The 19,188-nt window shown below is 52.1% G+C and overlaps 3 protein-coding genes across 7 annotated transcripts in view; 1 reads left to right on the top strand and 2 right to left on the bottom strand.

Moving 5' to 3' along the window:
- Positions 1-355: 355 nt before the first annotated feature.
- LOC129784162 (translation initiation factor IF-2-like) lies at positions 356-4,876 on the bottom strand. The gene is made up of 4 exons (XM_055800220.1): positions 1,914-4,876; positions 1,360-1,438; positions 1,195-1,253; positions 356-733 (listed from the first exon to the last, which is right to left on the bottom strand). The coding sequence occupies exons 1-4, from the start codon at positions 3,014-3,016 to the stop codon at positions 481-483; spliced, it is 1,494 nt and encodes a 497-aa protein (XP_055656195.1). The 5' UTR covers positions 3,017-4,876; the 3' UTR covers positions 356-480.
- A 136-nt stretch (positions 4,877-5,012) lies between these two features.
- ZNF511 (zinc finger protein 511) lies at positions 5,013-12,999 on the bottom strand. The gene is made up of 7 exons (XM_055800274.1): positions 12,833-12,999; positions 12,532-12,605; positions 11,389-11,590; positions 11,104-11,228; positions 9,583-9,768; positions 6,214-6,285; positions 5,013-5,479 (listed from the first exon to the last, which is right to left on the bottom strand). Exons 1-6 carry the CDS (start codon positions 12,989-12,991, stop codon positions 6,216-6,218), a joined length of 816 nt encoding a protein of 271 aa, XP_055656249.1. The 5' UTR covers positions 12,992-12,999; the 3' UTR covers positions 5,013-5,479; positions 6,214-6,215.
- Positions 13,000-13,066: 67 nt separating this feature from the next.
- TUBGCP2 (tubulin gamma complex associated protein 2) overlaps positions 13,067-19,188 on the top strand; it is a 35,333-nt gene continuing 29,211 nt past the window's right edge. The window contains exons 1-4 of one of the 5 annotated variants that reach the window (XM_055812347.1): positions 13,067-13,099; positions 14,624-14,794; positions 16,347-16,475; positions 16,788-16,964. In XM_055812347.1, the coding sequence (XP_055668322.1) occupies positions 14,645-14,794; positions 16,347-16,475; positions 16,788-16,964 (456 nt within the window). In that variant the 5' untranslated portion in view covers positions 13,067-13,099; positions 14,624-14,644. The other 4 variants (XM_055812359.1, XM_013303384.3, XM_005242585.4 and 1 more) reach the window with 4 other exon arrangements.

The raw sequence follows: 19,188 nt of genomic DNA on the forward strand, positions 1-19,188 counted from the left end.
CTGAGCTGTGAAATGTTGGGGTTCACTCACACACACCACACACACCCTGTCACGTTGCTCACAGGTGCTGGACTGGGCAAGAGCAGCCTTGTGAACCAGCAGGTCCGTGTGTCCCGGGGGGAGGGGACAGGCTGTGGCATCTTCTTAGGCACAGCACCGGTGTGCTGAGTTTGCCCAATCTCAGCCCTGCCTGGACTGGACTGAAGGCCAGCGTGATGGGCTGAGCCCCCTGCCCCAAGGCATCATCCTCACCCTGCTTGGGATCTTGGGGCGAGCCCAAGGAGGGGGATCTCCCAGATGTGGGGGCCCTGCACTTAATGGTAGGTTTCTGGTAGTAATGAGGAGCCCACCAGAATGTGGAACAGGGAATGGGTTTATTGCGGGGGGGGGGCTCAGGAGTGGGTAGTGAGGGATGAGTCGCTTTGGGAAGCTGCAGGGCCAGCTCCCACCCCTCATTTCGCAACCTGGGGATGTTTCTGCTTAGCTATGGTGGATATAGTCACGGTCCTCCTCTGGGCCACTCTGCACCTCCAGGGACAGCATCCAGGGTGGCACGCGGACATCGGCCTCCATGGCATTGTCCTGAGGGTGGTAGAGGTGGTCACGGTCCTCCTCAGGTGCCGCCTGACCCTGTCGAGCCCAGACACTTCTGGAGATGACCTTTATACGTGGTTCCACCTCTTCAGAGATCTCACCCTCCTCCAGCAGCTCCACAGCTTGTATGCCTGGAATGCTGGAAGAGGGGAGCAAAATCAGCAAGGAAGGGTTTGCAGTGCATTAGAGTTACTATATATCCCCTTGCCGCAGGGGAATCCCACCCTATCAGGGTGCAGGGAACCTGGCCAGACACACCTGCCAGAGGCTGCAGTTAGGATCTCGGGGAGCAAACAGGCTAATTTAGCTGCTTATCCTGCACACGGGCTAGATGAGTTCAGGACATCGGCACTGTAGCACCCACAGATCCCTACCGCCACCAGCAAAGGGAAACCAGCCAGGGTCTCAATGCTCTGAGATTTTGGGTGATTTGGGGCAAAGATGGAGCTGAGAGCCCCTTAATTTTGGGGGGCACAAAGCAACAAGGAAAATTTATTTCCCCCCTGGAACACTTTTATGTTTCGGGGTGTTGCTTTGTTGTTTTTTATAAGCCAGGGTATGGGCACCTGAAGGTGCAGGGAGCGCGTGACCACCTCTTACATTTCCTTGGCCAAATCCTGCTCCATGGCGAGGTCCTTCTGCCCTGTGTCACTCAGAGCCTGCAGGGAGAGAGGGGGATGCCAGGTGGGTGGCACAGATCACGTGTGGGTCTCCCCACTCACCACAGGGGACAGTGGGAGACTGAGGCGGAGGGTGGGGGCTCACCTGGGTGCCCCCAGATGCAGGCAGGAGGAGGGCTGCGCCCAGCAGGATGGTGATGCTGCAGAGCCGCATGGCCGTAGAGCTGGCAGAGAGATGGCGGAGGAGCCACATTGGCAGCAGCTGTGTTGGCTGGTTCCTGCCTGCACCCAAAGCGCCTGCCTCCACCCTGTGTTCATGGTATCTGCCTGCATGTCTTTATGCAGGGCACCTGCCTGCAGCCTGCACCCACAGCTCCTGCCTGCCTCTGCCAGCACCCACAGCACCTGTGTGCATCTGCCTGTGGCCAGAGTGCCCACCTGTGTCCTGCACTGGGTGGCTGCCTGCATCTGCCTGCGCTGAGCACCTGCCTGCACCTTGCACTTGCAGTGCCCAGCTGCACCTGCAGTCCCTGCCTGCACCCCGCGCCCGCAGTCCTTGCCAGCACCCCGCACCCGCTGTCCCAGCCGCACCCGCAGTGCCTGTCCGCACCCGCAGTGCCTGCTCACAGGCTGTGTCCGGGCCCACAGCTCCCCCGTGACCCGCAGCGCCCAGCCCAGCCCAGCCCGGGCCCCCCGTACCGCTCCGTAGCTGCCCCTGCGGCCGCCCGGCGCTCGCCCCGCACTTTGCCCGCGGGCGGCTGCGGCCACCGCCGGCTCCGCCCGTCCCGCGCGGCACTGGGTGGGGCCGGCACGCGGCACTGGGTGGGGCCGGCGCCGCGCAGGGCAGCGGGTGACGCCGCCGGGCACGGGGGCACGCGCCCCCCTGCCCCGCGCACCGGAGCACGCGCGTCCCCGCGCACCCGGGTGTTCGCGCCCCCCGTGCCCCCGGGGACAGGCGTCCCCGCGCCCCGGCTCGGCCGTCCCGGTTTGGCGACGGAGCGAGCGGCCTCGTGCCAGCCCTGGCCGCGCGCCGGGACAGGCGGGGAGCAGAGCGGGGCCGCCAGAAGCCCCCTCGGAGCTGGCGCCGGGTCCGGCTGCGGCACAGAACGAGGCGCGTTGGCACAGCCGGGCCCGCGGGCGGGGCGTGCAGCGGCAGGACGTGGCCGGGGGCGTTGGAAGGGGCCTGCCAGGACCACCCAGCCTGGCCCCCAGCCGTGGGCAGGGGCGTCGCAGGGCGCAGCCGGGCCCTGGCCCATACGGCGGCACGGTCTGTTCCAACTCGTCGCAGCTGAAGAGCCGTATTTGCTCTCTGAAATCAAACTGCAACGGGGTGGTGGCCGCAGCGGCACGCCTGGGCCGAAGCCCTCTCCAAGGAATGGGTCTCCCCGAGGCCCCCGGGCGGGACAGGGGGGTGGTCCCGGCAAGGCAGGCAGGGGCTGAAGGCGCAGCAGTGCCCGCTGCGTGCGGGTGCAGGCACACATCTCCCACCGGGCTGCCAGGGCACTGGCGTTTGCTCGGCAGTGACGCAGCAAACGGATCGGCTTCAATAAACCTGGCAAAAGCAGAGGAGCGCCATCCAGCGCCATGGCTGCCCCTCGACCCCTCACCCCCCCGACACCCCACCCCCCCCCCACGCCTGCTCCCCTGCCAACTTCGTGACTTCTTTGATGCCCCAGGCTGCTCAAGCCACCCCTGTGGCTTCCTGGCTGCTCAGTGATGCTACATCCTCTTCCTGAATCTGCAAGTTCTCCTGGTTGCACCACAAAGCTCGGTGCAGGTGCATAGCGTGCTTTTCTGTGCATTCACTGTGCTTGTATTGTGTGTCCCATGTTTGCACACATCCATGTGTGTGCATGTGGCATGCGCAGGTATATGTCATAGATGTGTCATGTTCATGTGCATCTTGGGCCACGGATGTGCTTGGCTGCAAATGCATGTGCATGCTGCGTGTGTGCATCTGCTGTGCACATGTGTACATGCACATGGGTCATGCCAGGGGGTATGTGCATGTGTGCTGCTCGAGTCCTGTTCCACACGTGCCTTTGCTCGCACGCGGTGGTTTGCCAGCGTGTCCATCTGTGTATGTCCAACCAGCATGTGTCGTCCTGACGGCCTCTGCTGGGTAACTGCTTGCTCCTGCCCGCACAGAAAGCAGGGGGCTGGAAAATTTTACTTACAACAAACCCCACAAGGGAAAAAAAAACCCAAAGGGAAATCCAAGTTTCGGCTTGAAATAAGGATTTTTTGAAAGCCACTGGCCAGGTGGGAAACACTTGCCCATAGACTCTGGGAAAAAGTTGGTAACGCAGAAGAGAGCTAGCCATGAGCCTTGAGGGTGTAACTGCAGTTTTTATTTTGTTTTTAATAGCAAGGGCAGCCACACGGAGTCTGGAAAAAAAGAAGGAAGGAATTTCCTGGCAGGAACTTTGGACACAAACATGTAAAGGAGAGCAGATCCGGGCTGCTGCTGTGTGATCTTTGTACCATCACAGGCCAAAGCCTGCAGGCATCTCCAGGGCATGGTGCCGGCCTCAAATTTCCAGTGGGGGGAAAAAAAGCCCAGTGAGGGGCTTCCAGTGTTCAAAAGTGATTCTTGATCATTGCTGGTCCCTGCTGAGAGAAGCCACTGGCAGGCATGGGGCAGGAGAACCAGGGTGGCAGCTACAAAGGTGGTGACACAGCCTGGTCTTCCTTGGTCCCATGGCCAGTCTGTGTGGGACCAGCAGCCTGCTGGGGCGGGGGCTGTGCACAGAGAGGTGTGGAGGTGCGGGGGGCATGTGCTCGGAGAGGCGTGGAGGTGCGGTGTATGAGGTGTGCGTGCCTGGGTGCCTGTGGGGTGCAAGGTGTGTGTGTGGTGGTGGGGAGAGGCCGCAGTGTGTGCAGGGGGCGTGCCTGCTGGGAGGTGTGCGTGCGTACAGGGGTGTCTGCATGTGTCCGTGGGGGTGCCTGTGGGCGGTGTGCGCGCACAGGACTGTGGTTACTGGCGTGTGTGTACAGGTCTGCACAGGAGTATGGGTATGGGGCAGGGCGTGTGTGTGTGCGCATGCACGGGGCATGGGTACATGGGTGGCTCCGCGCTCTAGCTGACTGCTCCCCTCTCTCCCCACCTAGGCCTCCCTCTTGTCCTCCCTCCTTCCATCCCTCCCTCATCCCTCCTTCCTTCCCTCCCTCCAAGCCTGCTCCTGCCCCTCTGGCCTGGCAGCAGACACTACCCCACCCCGTGCCCCGCTCTGCCAGCCAGTCTCTCCTGGGGCTGCCTGCTCTCCTCCCAAAGTGATCCGGGTTTTCCTGCTGGAGACAGCTCTCTCCGCAGGCTGAGGAGCAAGTATTAAGGCCAGACAAGCTGGCCGAGTTTTAAACAGAGCAAAGCATTTTAAACTCCCAGGGAAATCTCCTCCATCTCTGTAAGCACCATTCCCTGCTCCTATTCACAAGAATTTTTCAAAGTCCTTTTTATCCCTTGTTCTTCCCAGAGAGGGGGAAGGGAAAAAAAGCAATTATAGATCCTAAGCTTCTTGAATAAATATTGTTCCATCAACCTCTTTTTTCTCCTTTATGGTGGACAATTTTATAAGCGTTATGATTCAATAGGACCCAAAGACCTGGTGGCAGCATGCTGAGCCTGGCTCTGTGTTTCCCATCAATCTTTACTCCTGGCAGGATGAGATTAAAAAGGAAGGGAAAGATGAATCTCCATCTCAACTCGATTTTGGGGGTATTTGGAGTAACGAGAAATTCATTCTTCACATCTGACTCTGCCTGGGCTTCAGAGCAGCACTGAAATTCTCGATGAAGCGATTATGTAAAAATTCCTTTATTTATTCACCTAGTTGGAAGTCACTTTAACTCCCTGTGGAAATCAGCTGCATGGCACCAGCATGCTTTTCCTGGCCCAGGAAAACCTTTTGCATGAGTTTCAGAGTAAGCACAAGGGAATGGAACAAGACTTCAGTGAGAAGGAAAGGGTCAGAATTAAGGACATTGGTTTTCCGTTTTCTTTTCTCTTTTTGTCAGCGGTTCCAGCTTCCACACAGTCAGCAGATTTTGTCTTGGAGTTTCTTGAATGTTTTTTTCCCCAAAAAGACAAAAAAAAAATAATAATCCTGCATAGTCTCAGCTCCAGCAGCTGATTTGCTCTCACCTCCACAGTGCAGTGCTCCACTGCAGTCTGAGACTCTTTCTGTCAGTTACTAATGTGGAGTTCAATCTGCCCCACGTCTGTGGGCTATCCCAAGGGCTGTCCTTGCTGCGAGCTTTTAAAAACTCTGTAAGAAAATGAATGAAGGAAATTAAAGAATTAATTATTGTAATGTACACCGCTCTTCCTCTGAATTTTATTTTGATTCTCCCTTGTGCAAACAGGGCTGGCAAGGAAGCATGACACCCTGCCACCAGTCCAGCTGAGGAGGCTGGGGGGATGCAGGGCTTCCTGCAGGAAGAGGGAAGACAGTATTATTTTGCTTGGTGTTATCCCTGCTGCATTTTTGGCAGTGAACCCTTGCAAGTTTTTCACAAAGCCTGTGCAATGTCTGCAGCTGCCTCGAGTTTCAGAACAGCATTTAACATTTGCAAGATCAGGCAAGATGTGACCATCTATCTAGAAAGCCACTGCTGCCCGGAGTGGTCCTGGCACTGATGAGATACAAACCCTCACAGCACAAAGGCAGATAAATTTATTTGTAGTTTGATTTCAGAGGGGATCAGAAAAGATAATGTTGTGTCTCAGGAAGGAGCAATGTAAGTATGAGTTGGCTCTGAAATGCTGCTAAAGGGAGGTGGTACAGAGACACAAAGGCCTGCAGCAAAGCACCTCCCATGGTACTGATGTATCCAAACTGCTGCTGCACAGTCCCTGTTTTCCCCCTTCTGCTTTCCCTGTATGGAGCGGGACCCTCGCACACAACTGCAAATACCCCTGCTTGACCATGGTGCCATCACTAACATTTGCAGGCAGCAGTGGCTGGCACCTTCTCATCTTGCACTAATCTGGTGCACTGACCTTCAGACTTTCTTCCTTGGTCCTTTAAATCCTCGGGTAGCACCTTGTCCAAAGCAAATTGTGGATGGGATCCTGGAAAGGGAGACAGCTTTAATACATGTTAACAGGCCACCTCTTGCAGCCCACAGAATATATGTCTTGTGTAGCATTTCAGGCTCCCACAGTAGGAAGAACAAAGTATCAGAGGAGCAGGACATCTAAACCACCAAAGTGTAATTAAAAAAATCAGTGAAATACTGGTCTGTTTTCCTGTTTATTCTGCACATTTCACTTATGTTCTGGAGGCCTCTCCTCTCTTTACAGCCAGGTGTAAGGTATTATAAAATGTAGTAAGCCATTAGCTATGTTCTAGGGAAGAACACAGGGGGAGTTCCAGGGAGAGTCAGTCAACCCCACGCATCATGACCAGCTTTGCTAAGAAGAAAAGAAAGGTGGTTGTCAAGAAGACGTAGATGAAACATTCTACAAGCAGAGGGAAGAAGTCTCATGATCACTGGCCCTTGTTCTTGTGGGGGATTTAAACCTACCAGATGTCTGCTGGAAATACAACACAGCGGAGAGGAAACAGCCTAGGAGGTTCCTGGAGCGTGTGGAAGATAACTTCCTGACACAGCTGGGCAGTGAGCCGGCAGGGGAGATGCCCCACTGGACCTGCTGTTAACAGACGGGGAAGGACTGGTGGGTGGTGCAGTGGTCAGAGGACATCTCGGGCATAGCGATCACGAGATTACAAGAGTTTTCAGCTCTCAGAGAAGTAAGGAGGGGGATCTGCAGAACCGCTACCTTGGCCTTCCAGAGGGCCAGCTTTGGCCTGCTTAACAGCCTGGTTGACAGAGTTCCTTGGGAGATAGTTCTGAAGGGCCAAGGGGCCCAGGCAGGCTGGGCATTCTTCAAGAGGGAAGTCTTAAAGGCGCAGGAGCAGGCTGTCCCCATGTGCCCAAAGACACTGCCGGCTGGCCTGGCTGGAACTCAGGGAGAAAGGAGAGTCTGCCACCTTTGGAGGAAGGGGCAGGCCCCTCTGGAGGACTCTAAGGATGTTGTGAGGTTATGCAGGGCGCAGATCAGAGAGGCGAAAGCCCAGCTAGAGCTCAGGCCGGCTGCTTTGGATGCAGCAGGGAACACTGCCACAAAAGACGAGGAAAAGGCTGAGGTACTTCACACTTTCTGTGCCTCAGTCCTCAATAGTAAGACCAGCTTCCCTCTGGGAACTCAGCCTCCTGAGCTGGAAGATGGGGATGAGGAGGAGCACAATGAAGTCCCCACAGTCCAGGAGGAAACGGTCAGTGACCTGCTGCTCCACTTACATGGGCACAAGTGTAGGGGGCCAGACGGGATCTGCCCGAGGACACTGAGGGAGCTGGCAGAGGAGCTCACCAAGCCGCTCTCCATCATTTATCAACAGTCCTGGCTAACTGGGGAGGTCCCAGAAGACTGGACATCAGCCAGTCTTGTGATATCCACCTACAAGAAGGGCAGGAAGGAGGATCTGGGGAACTACAGGCCTGTCAGCCTGACCTCGGTGCTAGGGAAGGCTATAGAGCAGCTCATCCTGAGCACCATCACACAGCATGTGCAGGACAACTGAGGGATCAGGCCCAGCCAGGATGGGTTTGTGAAAGGCAGGTCCTACTTGACGAACTTGATCTCCTTCTACAACACGATGACCTGCCTAGTGGATGAGGGAAAGGCTGTGGATGTTGTCTACCTGGACCTTAGTAAAACCTTTCACACCATTTCCCACAGCATTCTCCTGGAGAAACTGGCTGCTCATGGCTTGGACAGGTGTGCTCTGTGCTGGGTAAAAAGCTGGCTGGACAGCTGAGCCCAAAGAGTGGTAGTAGATGGAGTTACACCCAGGAGCTACCTCAAAGGAGGCTGTAGGCAGGTGGGGGTCAATCTTTTCTCCCAGGTAACAAGCGACAGACAGGAAGAAATGGCCTCAAGTTACCCCCAGGGAGGTTTAGATTGGATATTAGGAAAAACTTATTCACTGAAAGGGTGATGAAGCATTGGAACAGGCTGCCCAGGAAAGTGGTAGACTCACCATCCTTGAAGGTGTTAAAAATATACGTGGTGCTTAGAGACATGGTTTAGTGCTGGACTTGGCAGTCCTGGGTTAACAGGTTGCACTTGACGATCTCAAAGGCCTTTTCCAATCTATAAATGATTCTATGGACAGTTGCAGTGGGGTTTTTTTGTGGAAGTACATGATTGTGAAGAGCAGAAGAGCAGAAGCAGCTGTAAAAGCATGGCCTCTCAGCAGCAAATTCTCCTTTTGACCTGCAGCATCACATTGAATTCAAGGAATGGTTTCTTCCTGTTTTATAAGCTGTTATGCTGGACAAAGCAGTGAAATTTAAAATGTCACCATGGCAGCTGCTTAGGGACAGGATTTTGATAGGCAAACCATGACATGCAGAAGCAGATCCAACTGTCTGTAGTGTGTTGTAGATGCTTTCAGACTCCGCAACTCCTTACAAAGCCCTGAAACAGCAACGTTTACCTCATTTTACAGAGGCTGAGCTAATGCCAGTGAAAATGAGAGGGAGCTCAGGACAGACGTGGGTTTCCCTTGCATGGCACTCCAGCACAGTCCTGGGCTTAACGTGCTGCTTCCAGACTGCCAGCGTATCACAGATGTGGCAAACACAAACCACAAGAATCCCTTTGCTAACTGGAATAGTTCAGGCAAAACCGTATTAACCTTTATGCTGTGAGATGATTAAAATGATGAAGAAAATGACACTGATCCAGGTGCTGGGAAGAGGATGGGACCTTTTGACAGCTACCTTGTATCTCATACAGGTTTTACAGCACATAACAAGGGGGATTTCAAAAGTCAAGGCAGCATCAGGCAATGTAAAGATTTTATGTAAAAAAAAACCCACTAAAATCACAATAAAACAGCAATGCTGCTCTGGCCTTGCTAAACCTAAGATTCAGAGTAGGATGTTCACCTTTGTTTGTGCATTGTTCTGTGACTGCATGTCAGCACAGACAGCTACAATAAAAGGCACCAGCTCAGCCCTGAGGCAGCTAGGAAGGGAAAGTGTTACAAAGCAGGAACAAAACTTGTTTAGGTATTTTAGGAGAGTTACTATCTTCAGATACACATCATTCTGCAGTACCCTGGGAGGAAATCATGGGTGGGCAGACTAACAGAGGCTTACTGACACAGCTTTCATGGAATAGGCACACTCTGTCCTTGTTTATGCTTTTCTCTTTGAAAAATGGCTTTTTAAAATCCTACCTCTTTTATCTCCAACGCAGAAATACCGAGCCATCCTCCACTAGGCACTGCAAAATGCAGTTAAGATGATACAGTCCCAGCCCCAGAAATTTTTGCCTGTGCAAGACAACAGTACAGACCTGGATTTATACAGTCGTTTCTCTGGCACCAAGGGTCCAGGGCTGGCTGCAGGCTGAGGGATCTCCATGTTCTCACTGGGCCCTGTTTCCATGGGGTCCACTTGGAACTGTTCCGATGTCTCCATGCTCACATCTACTGGCACGCGGGCACCCTGCTTCGTGGGAGAGCTCACATGCTTGGGGCCACTGTAGAGACAAAATTGTACATCCTTTCTCAGTACCTGCCACGTAAGCCCAGAGCAAAGGAAATTGAAGTTATTTTATGATGAAACAGGTCAAGTCCCAGCTTGGGTGAGTTACTGCACGGAGGCACAGTTTGGCTGTGCAAACCACCAGGAGCAGCCAAAAAGGCTGCTTGAGAGCTGCATGATAGGCTTGTATGAGTTTCTACTTAAGTATTCAGGGTTGCTGCATTTGTCCCCAGATTCTTTTCTTCAGTCCATAAAGCGTGACTCATTCAATGGTCTCGATTCCCTGAGAGGACTGTCCTTTACTGTACCATACTGCTGATGTCATGCTGCAGCCAAAGGTGACCACTAGCTTTTCATCCCTGGTTAAGGAGTAGGCAGCATTTGCAGCCAGCAGTTTCTTTCTTCTCTAAATGTCAAGCCACTTTTACTAAAGGGCAGTTGGGCCTGCTTGTAAAGTCTTTGAGCAGCTCTTCCCTTTTCAGTTTGCTGCACCCTAAAGTGTTCGGACCAGAACACACTTCATTTTTTGTTGCCACACTTGCCCCCAGAACGTCAGGCTGTGACATGATGGCAGTAACCGACAGCCTCCCGCATCCCCTCACTGCTTCTGTAATCAGCTGTATCCATGTTCAGAGCTGCATTACATCACTTCTAACTATTAACACACAGAAAGGAAAGGAGCTCTGAAGGTCTCTAGTTCAACCCTCTGAGCAGAGGGTTGCACTAGATGGTTCAACAGGGTTCACACCAGGCTGGCTACCCAAGCAAGCTCTGAAAGACTCCACAGACCCAGTCCCTATCTCTTTGGGCACCCATCCCAGGGACACACCACTCTGCCAGGCAAGAAATCTTCTCTCCATCCCATCACCCAGGTTTCTCATGAAAGTGTTAAACATCAGTCCTTGTATTAATCCCTGTGGTGAAAGCAGTGCTTGAAATGAATGGCCAGCTGAGAAAGCTGATCACCAAACTTACAAAGCCTCCCTCTGCTCTACTTGTGCTTTTGGGGAACAGGAATATTGCAAAGGGTTGGAGAGAAAAGCAGGAAACAATACAGCAAGATGCTGGGCTTTACATTTCCACTTGGAGGGAGCAGAGCCTGGAGCCACATGGAGAGAGAAATAAGACGTGCTTCAACATTAGGATAAAGTAAAATATTGCCACAGAAATACTTGCAAGTTTACCTGTTCTCACAAGCAGCAGAAAACATCATTTCTGAGCCTCTTAGGATATAAACTTGCTTAATCTGGAAAGAAAGTGTGACAGCAGAGAAGCACATCATCGCCTCTACAGGGGAAAACCAGCTGAGCTATTGCAGTTCTGCAGTTACCTTTTCACTTTCTTTGGTCTATCAAACCGAAAGTCAGCAGGATAAAGGTGAACAGTGACCAAGTGATCCTTTCTGTCCTTGCTGCTCTTGAACTTCTCTGCACAGCCTTCTACCAAACACTTGTACTGAAAGGCATGGGAGAAAAAAACCAAAAAGGCATAACTGGAAAAGGCAAGAGAGGTCAGCTGGGGACATGGGCGCCCTCCCCAAACTGTCAATCTCTAAGGGTGCACACCCATGCTATGCACACCAGCCATGAGCGAAGGGCTAGGCATGGCAACTCACCATGTTTTGCTTCTCAGCCATTATCTGGAAAAGTGAGTCGTGCCACTCTAAGATGTGAATATCCAAGAGATGTCCAGATGGAAAGGAACGCTTGCAGAATGAGCAGACATTCCTGTGCAGCGTGTTGTAGTGGTGCTCGTAGCCTTCCACTGTATCAAAGACCTGGCAGCATCCAGAGATGTGACAACTGAATTCAGACACCCTGTGGGAAAATCAGGACATCCACATCTCAAATTAAATTAGAGCCTTCTTTTACACTGCATATATCCCTCTAGATGACTTTATTTACTTGTGGCATTTTTGGTGAATAATACTCAAATGCAAGGTGCAACGGAATGAAGATTACAACGGTGCTGGCATTTTGCCAGTATGGTTTGAGCATCATATATATTATTGTCCTGTTACGTGGTGCTTTGATTAAGAATGAACAAGCAGCAATGCAAGAAATAAGCTGTTTCACCTTAAGTCCACCTTGCAGCTGTGGATTTAAAACTTTGTGCCAATGCTATTTAACAGGCATGTAGGATAAACTCACACAATCCTTAAAGTATTTCCTCAGTTTTATATACAAGAGCTGATTTTAAAGCAAGACAGAGGTTCTCTCCCAGGCTTAGCTTTCCCAATTGGGGCTGTCTGTACCACACAGCTCTCTCACTATTCAGACTGGGTAAATAATAACATGCCACATAAATCCTCTTGTTTAGCTACAATCCCAATTTTCAGATATATTATAGATGCCTTCTGTGTTTATGGGGAACTCTCGGTGAAATGACACCATATCCAGCAAGCACAAGAAGGCAGTATTCAAACAGCCAGCTGACTGCAGCACGTAATACCGACTTCTGACCTTTTCAGCAAGACACTGCAGTTTGCAAACTGTATCACCTCATTTTCCTTTTCAAACCGCTTTGCAACGCATCCACCCCTTCTCCCTTTTAGCTTATTTCACATCCATGGCCTCTAAAGCCCGCAGGCAAGTGGAAGAGCACCCAGCCCAGCCCTGCACCCGTACAAGGCGAGCAGGCAGGGCTCACACCCACAGCGCCAGGCCACCCAGGTCACACGCCGCGGGACACCCGAACCAGGAGGCGCACCGCCGGTCAGGGCGATGCCAGGGCGGCGGGCGGGCCCGGCCTCACTTACTTGGGTCTCTCCGCCACCTCCGCCAGGCTGGTGAGGACACCCTGGAGGTAGAGGTGCCTGTGCACGTCCCCATCCTAGGAGAGGAGAGCGAGGCGGTGGGCAGGCCGGCCCCTTCGCAGGGCAGACCCCGCCCGGGCAGGGCAGACCCCGCCGCCCGGCGGAGGCAGGCCGCCGCGGAGAGGCCTGCGGGCACTCTGAGGGAGCGCGGCCGCCGCTCCCCGTACAGGCCGGGCCCAGGGGCCGGCCCGAGGGGCTCGCCCGGCGCGGGGAGGCCCCGGGCCCGCCGGCGGCGGCCGCTCACCTCGAAGACCGGGTGGTGCGCGCCGAGTCGCAGGCGGCGGGGGGCGAAGGCGAAGGGCGGGGCCGGCGGGGCCGGCGGGGCGCGGGGCGGGGGCGGCGCGGGGGGCGGGGGCGGCCCCTCCCGCAGGCGGCGGCGCAGCCCGGCCGGCAGCCGCAGCATGGCGCCGGGCGCGGGGGGCGGGGCGCGCGGCCGGGCGGCTGCCGCGGGGGAGCGCGCACGCGCGGGTCGCGCTTCCGGTCGCCGGCGGCGGCACTTCCGGGCGGGCAGGTAGGGCCGGCGCTGAGGCGCTGCCAGGGGCCGCCGCGGCCGTCGCGGGCCCCCCGGGCGGGCCGAGGTGGGAAGCGGCTGGGAAGCCGAGGGACCCGCCGCGTCACCCGCCGCGTCACCCGGCTCTTGGGAAGCTCTCGCATCCCGTGATAGGGGTGAGGAGTCGGTGGGCGGGGGGCTGTGGTGACCGCTCGTAGGGAGCATGCTAGGCTGGAGAAGGGGGCTCACAGAAGCCTTCGGGAATTGGAAAGGATGCGAACGCGAGGTCGCTGGGGACGCGGTGACCCGGACGGCAGCAGAGGCTGGGTGCCGGCTGGCTGGGGCGCAGCTGTGTAGTGGGGGCCGTGGAGGCCCAGGGCAGCAGGGTGGATGCGACCGGCGCTGCGGCCTGGTGCCAGCAAAGGCCGGTTCTCACCCGTGTTGGCAGGGACGTCGCCGGCAGGTAAAGCAAAGTGAACACCTCGTTTGTGACACCACATCCAAACCGCTTGGCCCAGTCCAGGGGCTCCCTTATGAGAGAGTTATAAACAAACCGGGAGGCCCTGGCAAGGGTGGGTGGAGGCCAGGGCGTGTGAGGAGAGGCTGTGGGAGCTGGGCTTGCTCTGCCAGAGATGAGGGGGTGAAGGGGGACCCAACGGCATCTCCTTCTGCCCGAACGGGTCCCAGAGCTGCTGGGGCCAGACTCTGCTAGGACAGGCACAGCGAGAGCCGCAGAGGTGCTGGCACAAGCTGCAGCATGGGAAATCCCAGTTGGATATTGGGATAAGATGTTTCCGCATGAGGATTGGGGCCCCAAGAAGTGGGGAAATCAGGATTTTTAAAGGTATTTAAGCTTGAACTGGACAAGGCTGTGCACAGGCTGCTTTGATTTGATTTACTTTTGGATGGAGAGCTGGACTGAGGCAGCTGTTCCAGCCTAAATGATTCAATGATTTTGGCAAACTAGAAGTGTGTCTGTATGCTTGGTACTCTGCATCTGTACAGGGCGTCACAGTGAACTCTGTATTTGCATGAAGCCTCAGTCAGTCTCTTCTGTGGCCCTCATTTGAGTAACTTTGCAGAATTTGGTTCTTGTCTGTTAATAAAATGGGCAATAGAAGATAAAAGACCCCTAAACCTGGAAGAACTGCTTTTGAATAACTTCAGAAGCAGCAGCAGCAGCATGGGCCGGCTGCTGGAGCCAGCAATTTTGGCTGTCTGCAGTCTGTCAGTAGGTGAACCAGCACTTCTTACGATGACTCAGTAACTTGTCCACCACCAGTGTGATTTTGAGATTGAAATGAGCTCTGCTGGCTCACCTACGTTAAGGTGGGGTTTGTACCAGTATAGTTAAATCAGGCATGATAATGAGTACCTCTGTTTTGCTGGCTTCCTCCCCTTACCTGTATTACTTTCTTCCAGTCAAATATTTTAGCATACTCTGAAGGCTTATAATGTGGTCAGGAAGTGTTGTTTGTGTGGGTATATTTCAATTTGCAGTAGTAAAATAATAACTTGCCACCTTTGTTTCTGTATCCTGTGGAGCTTGTAGCCTCAGGTGGGAGTATGAGCGAGTTCCGCATTCACCACGATGTCAATGAGCTGCTCAGCCTACTGCACGTTCATGGTGGTGAAGGAGCTGAAGTCTACATCGATCTTCTGCAGAAGAATCGAACGCCGTATGTTACCACAACCGTGTCTGCGCACAGCGCGAAGGTAAGTGTTGATGTACTGTACTTGCAGCTAAAATGTGTTTCAGACCTTATAGGGGGAGCTGGCAGGACTCCTGAGGCGGCATGCTTCCTTTGCAGTCGTTGATAGAGGTTCCTTCAACTCTGAGAGTACAGTCCTCCCTGAGGAGTAGTTAAAGATAAATATACCTCGGTGTGATTTCTCTTGGCTGGTGATGTGAACTAACTTTTCCTTAGTCTACTTTACTGTGAGATAACTTTTGTGGGTGTGGAGCTGGACACGTGTTGGGAGAGGTAATGGCTGTCACAAGTTTTTCTGTGAAAATGGTGAAATCATGTTGGCATTGGTGAAAGGGGGAAATCTGATCTGGAATCTCAATTTTGGGCATGAAGTAGAAAGATTATTATCAGGAAAAAGGTAAAATCCTTGCATCTTGGAGACATTGGTAGAAGACCGTAAGAGGGATTGTTAGAACTGGGGTGGGGGGAAAGTTCAAAGAAAGCTTATTTTGTGCCTGCAATGCTGGTTTCAAATTTTGATTAGAGGGGTTGTCCTCTGGAAGAATAAAACAAATGAAAAATAGTTACTGTGTAAAATGCAATTATATGAACAATACCTGACACTTTTTCTGACTATCATCCAAGTATTAGGGATTAAAGTTTGACACTCTCGTGACCAGACATACTTCTGTGGCCATAATACTGCTTTTCATTGTTGTTTTTAAAAGCCATCTGTCAGTCAAGCTGTAAGTGCTAGAAATTTGGTAACTGCCTGAAAGTTCAGATTTTTGTAGCCTGAACTGCATGTTTTCTCTGATTCCAGTCTTATGCATCATTTACACTGACAGCCACATTTCATAGTCTTGTAGAAATATTTAAGTAGGAGGCACAGCTGGGGACGTGCAGTTCAACCCCTTGTTCACGGCAGGGCTCACATCACAGCTACAGCAGACTGCTTAGCTGTGTTTTGAAAATCTCTGGGAGATTCCTCCATCTCTGGCTATGTCCCAGGGTCACTGCAGTCTCTGGCAAGGACTGTTTCCCTAGGGCCAGCTGGGATTTTCTGTTTAGCAGTTTGTGGCAGTGCCTGTGATGTTTTTGCTGTGCCCCTCAGAGCAGGATCTGTAACCCCTTTGGGCAATGGGCAGTACGTCCCACCATCTCGATGGCCCTGTGCTGGACTCAGCCCAGTATGTTAATGTCTTCCTTGCCAGTGGGGCCTCCAGAGTGGATCCAGTATCCAGACATGGCTTCATCAATGCCAAATCCCGTAATAAACCTGCTGATACAAAATTGCATTCCTTCAGACTGAGCACATGCAAAGTGAGCCCTGCTATAGATCTCGTGCTTACCTTCATCTTTTCTTTCCTGCAGTCCCTTTTCCATCACCTGAAGTGCCAGGACGCTCACTCTCCTCCAGTGCAATGCTGGCCCATGCTGCAGCATTCAGTCCAAAACCCATTCCCTGAAGTCCTTTGTCAGCAGCCACAGCCTGCACCTTGTCTCCGTCCTTGCACAATGCTCTTCCTTTCTTGAGTGCTGTGATGGTAACTTAATATTGATATGGTGTTTTGCAGGTAAAAATAGCAGAGTTTTCTCGAACTCCTGAAGACTTTTTGAAGAAGTATGATGAGCTGAAGTCTAAAAATACAAGACACCTAGATTCTTTAGTTTATCTACTGTCAAAACTCACAGAAGACAAAGAGGTTTGTTTCTTCTTTAGAACTGGATGTGTTGAAAGTAGCAACAATGCAATGATTTTAAGTACAGCGTGCATTTTGATGATAATGTTCAGCAAAATGCATGGAAATCAACAGATAACTAGTTCTAGCATTTACTGAATTATTAAAGCACTACTGAGAATTACTCCTCTTGATATAAACCACTAAGACATGGAAAACTGGGACATAAAGACCTGTGCTCTCATTCAGTGCAACAGCCTTACGGTCACGTGTTTTTTGCTTTAGTGTGTCCTGACCAGTGTTCACACAATCTTTTTTTTGTATATGTATGTACAGACACTCCAGTATTTGCAACAAAATGCCAAAGAAAGGGCAGAACTTGCAGCAAATGCAGCAACCAGTGGCAGCACAAATTTTTCCATTCCTTCATCTACTTCCAAGATCTCTCTACAGGAGCTCGAGGAACTACGCAAGCAGCTGGGCAGTGTCACAGCCAACTCCAGTGTACAGCAGGTACTGTCTTTTCCTAAGCTTTGGGCACAAAATCTTTCTCTTTCTGCTCATGTCTTTAGCTGTGGTCTTTTATCATTTAGAGGAATTCTAAATGTTTCTTTCTGTGCAGATAATCTAAATTATCTCTCAAAATTTATTAGTTAGATCACATTATGTTTTTGTGCTGTTCTTAATAAAAGTGGCCTTTTTCTATTAAAGTCAGTTAAGGTAAATAAAGTTTAGGCCATGACAGTTCTAACTACCAGGGGTTAATGTAGTGTCATTTTCCCATTTCAAATGACTGCTTTAAGCTGTGCTGACGTTTTCTTTTCTGCCCGTGGCAGTGCTTGCTCAGGAACTCAACAGCCATTGTGGCATGTCCTCATCCTTGCTAGGAGTTTTGCTCTCTCAGATGATATGGGCGCAATTCCCCATATAATCGTTCCCCAAGTGGATGCAGCTATTCCCTCCACTTAGCTATTTGAGCTCCTGAAATAAATGCTGCAAAGTGATAGCAAAGACAAAAAGAGGAAAAAAACCTGCTGTAGAAGTAAACTGTGTCATTGCACAGGCTTGGAAAACAGTTAAGCAAGTGTTTTGTTATCAGTAGGCTGAGAGGTAGAAAGTGCAGAAGGGCAATTATTAGTTATAATCCCAATTTTTATTTCCTGTAATCATTTGTAGAAATAACTGTGCTGTGATGAGTTGACGTTGGCTAGCTCTCTATAAATCCCCTTGCTCAACAGGACGGGGGGAGAAAAATAGGACAGAAAGCTTATGGGTCAAGATAAGGGCATTTTGGCTGCAGAAGGCACAGGAGGAGCTGTGTATGGACAGTTATTTGGACAGAGGTGAGAGTGTGATAAGTGGGGAGAAGAACAAAAGATTCTCAGAGGTCTGTACTAAGTGAGCAACTGGACTATGTGCAAATGCTTCTATTTAAAATTTTTCAGCTTCCCTTTGTTCCAGAGGTTTGTTTCTGTTCTGCCTTCTGATGACTGGTCAATAAAATCCCTCCAGGCTCTGAATGTGACTATTTCTGAGGGTGCCGGCCTGCTTGTGGATGCTCAGAAATCACACTGTGTCAGTCTCTGTTGTGGCAGTCCTGTGCGCTCAGTGGAGGTTTATCTGTCTTGTTAGCACATGGGGTCTATCTGTACTAGTGAGTGTCTGCTTCACTCAGCCCTCACTCTGCAGCACTGCGGGCCCTGTCTTGGTCTCTTGACAGCAGCCGGTTGAAAAGATCTGTGCCTCCCTGCTGCTCCATTTATACTTAAGACTTAAAAAACTGAAACTCTTTAAAAAGGCCCTAATGGGCAGGTATGTGGGGCCATTGAGTCAGTAGGGCTGTATCAACTCACATAGCTGAAAGCTCTGTGTCAAGAGTCTCTGCTGTAGCCACTTCCCAAGAAGACTGTCAAGTAGTCGTTGCAGTTGATTTATTTCTCCATCTCTCTTCTGAAGCCACGTTGTGCACTGGCACAAGCCTGGGGTGATCCTTCACACTGTATTAATGTACGTGAGGATCTCAGTAGAGCAGCTCTGATTTGTGGTCTTCGTGGCACCATCTTCATTCACTGGGCAGGGAGGGTAGCTATCAGTATTTCTACAGATTTGTTGTGGCACTGGTGGGAGGAGCCGCTGGGGTTGTCCATTCCAGCCTCCCTCTCACAGCAGAACTGTCGCCCACACTAGATCAGGGCAACTGTTGTTCTGTCCATCTGAGTCCTGGAAGAGGGAGTTATTCCACCTCCCTGCTGACCGCCACTGACTGCTCCCCCTCTGCTCTGTGGTAAGAAGTGTCTCTTCCTTACTGACCTCAATATCCCAAGAGGCAGCTTCTGTCTGTGGATGCCTGGACCTTCTGCTACTGCAGGGAGGAGCTTGGCTTCACCCATCATCTTGGTACTCGTCCTTCCTGTAGTTGCAGGCTGCTCTTAGACCTTCGGTTCACCAGATTCAGCAAAGCCCAGCTGCCCCCACCACTCCTTCTTGGTTGTGTGCTCCCTGCTGCCTGTCTTCCTCGACACCAGGGCTGTAGCGCAGGGAGCCCCTCGGCACAGTTGCCATTCACTGAGCATGAAGATGAGCTTTTTCTCTACCTCGATGGGTGTGGGCACTGTTATTGCTTAAGATGTCAGATGCAGGATCATCAGCATGATAGTGGCAAACTGTACCCCTGTCCCCTGGGCTTTTAAATGCCAAGGCTGACACCCAAGGGTCACACTTTCAGTTCTGGGAGTTT

The sequence above is a fragment of the Falco peregrinus genome, chromosome 1, assembly GCF_023634155.1.
Source record: "Falco peregrinus isolate bFalPer1 chromosome 1, bFalPer1.pri, whole genome shotgun sequence".
In the NCBI taxonomy this organism is placed as follows: Eukaryota; Metazoa; Chordata; class Aves; order Falconiformes; family Falconidae; genus Falco; species Falco peregrinus.

Bases quoted from the DNA above. Each gene is read 5' to 3' on its own strand.
- LOC129784162 (XM_055800220.1), bottom strand. From the start codon at position 3,016: ATGCACAGAAAAGCACGCTATGCACCTGCACCGAGCTTTGTGGTGCAA. The intron at 1,439-1,913 runs GTACGGGGGGCC...TCTCTCTGCCAG, and splicing joins GCAGGGGCAGCTACGGAGCG to CTCTACGGCCATGCGGCTCT. The intron at 1,254-1,359 runs GTGAGCCCCCAC...CTCTCCCTGCAG, and splicing joins CTGCATCTGGGGGCACCCAG to GCTCTGAGTGACACAGGGCA.
- ZNF511 (XM_055800274.1), bottom strand. From the start codon at position 12,991: ATGCTGCGGCTGCCGGCCGGGCTGCGCCGCCGCCTGCGGGAGGGGCCG. The intron at 11,591-12,531 runs GTAAGTGAGGCC...ATTTTCCCACAG, and splicing joins GAGGTGGCGGAGAGACCCAA to GGTGTCTGAATTCAGTTGTC. The intron at 6,286-9,582 runs GTCTGTACTGTT...CTCCCTTTCCAG, and splicing joins AAACGACTGTATAAATCCAG to GATCCCATCCACAATTTGCT.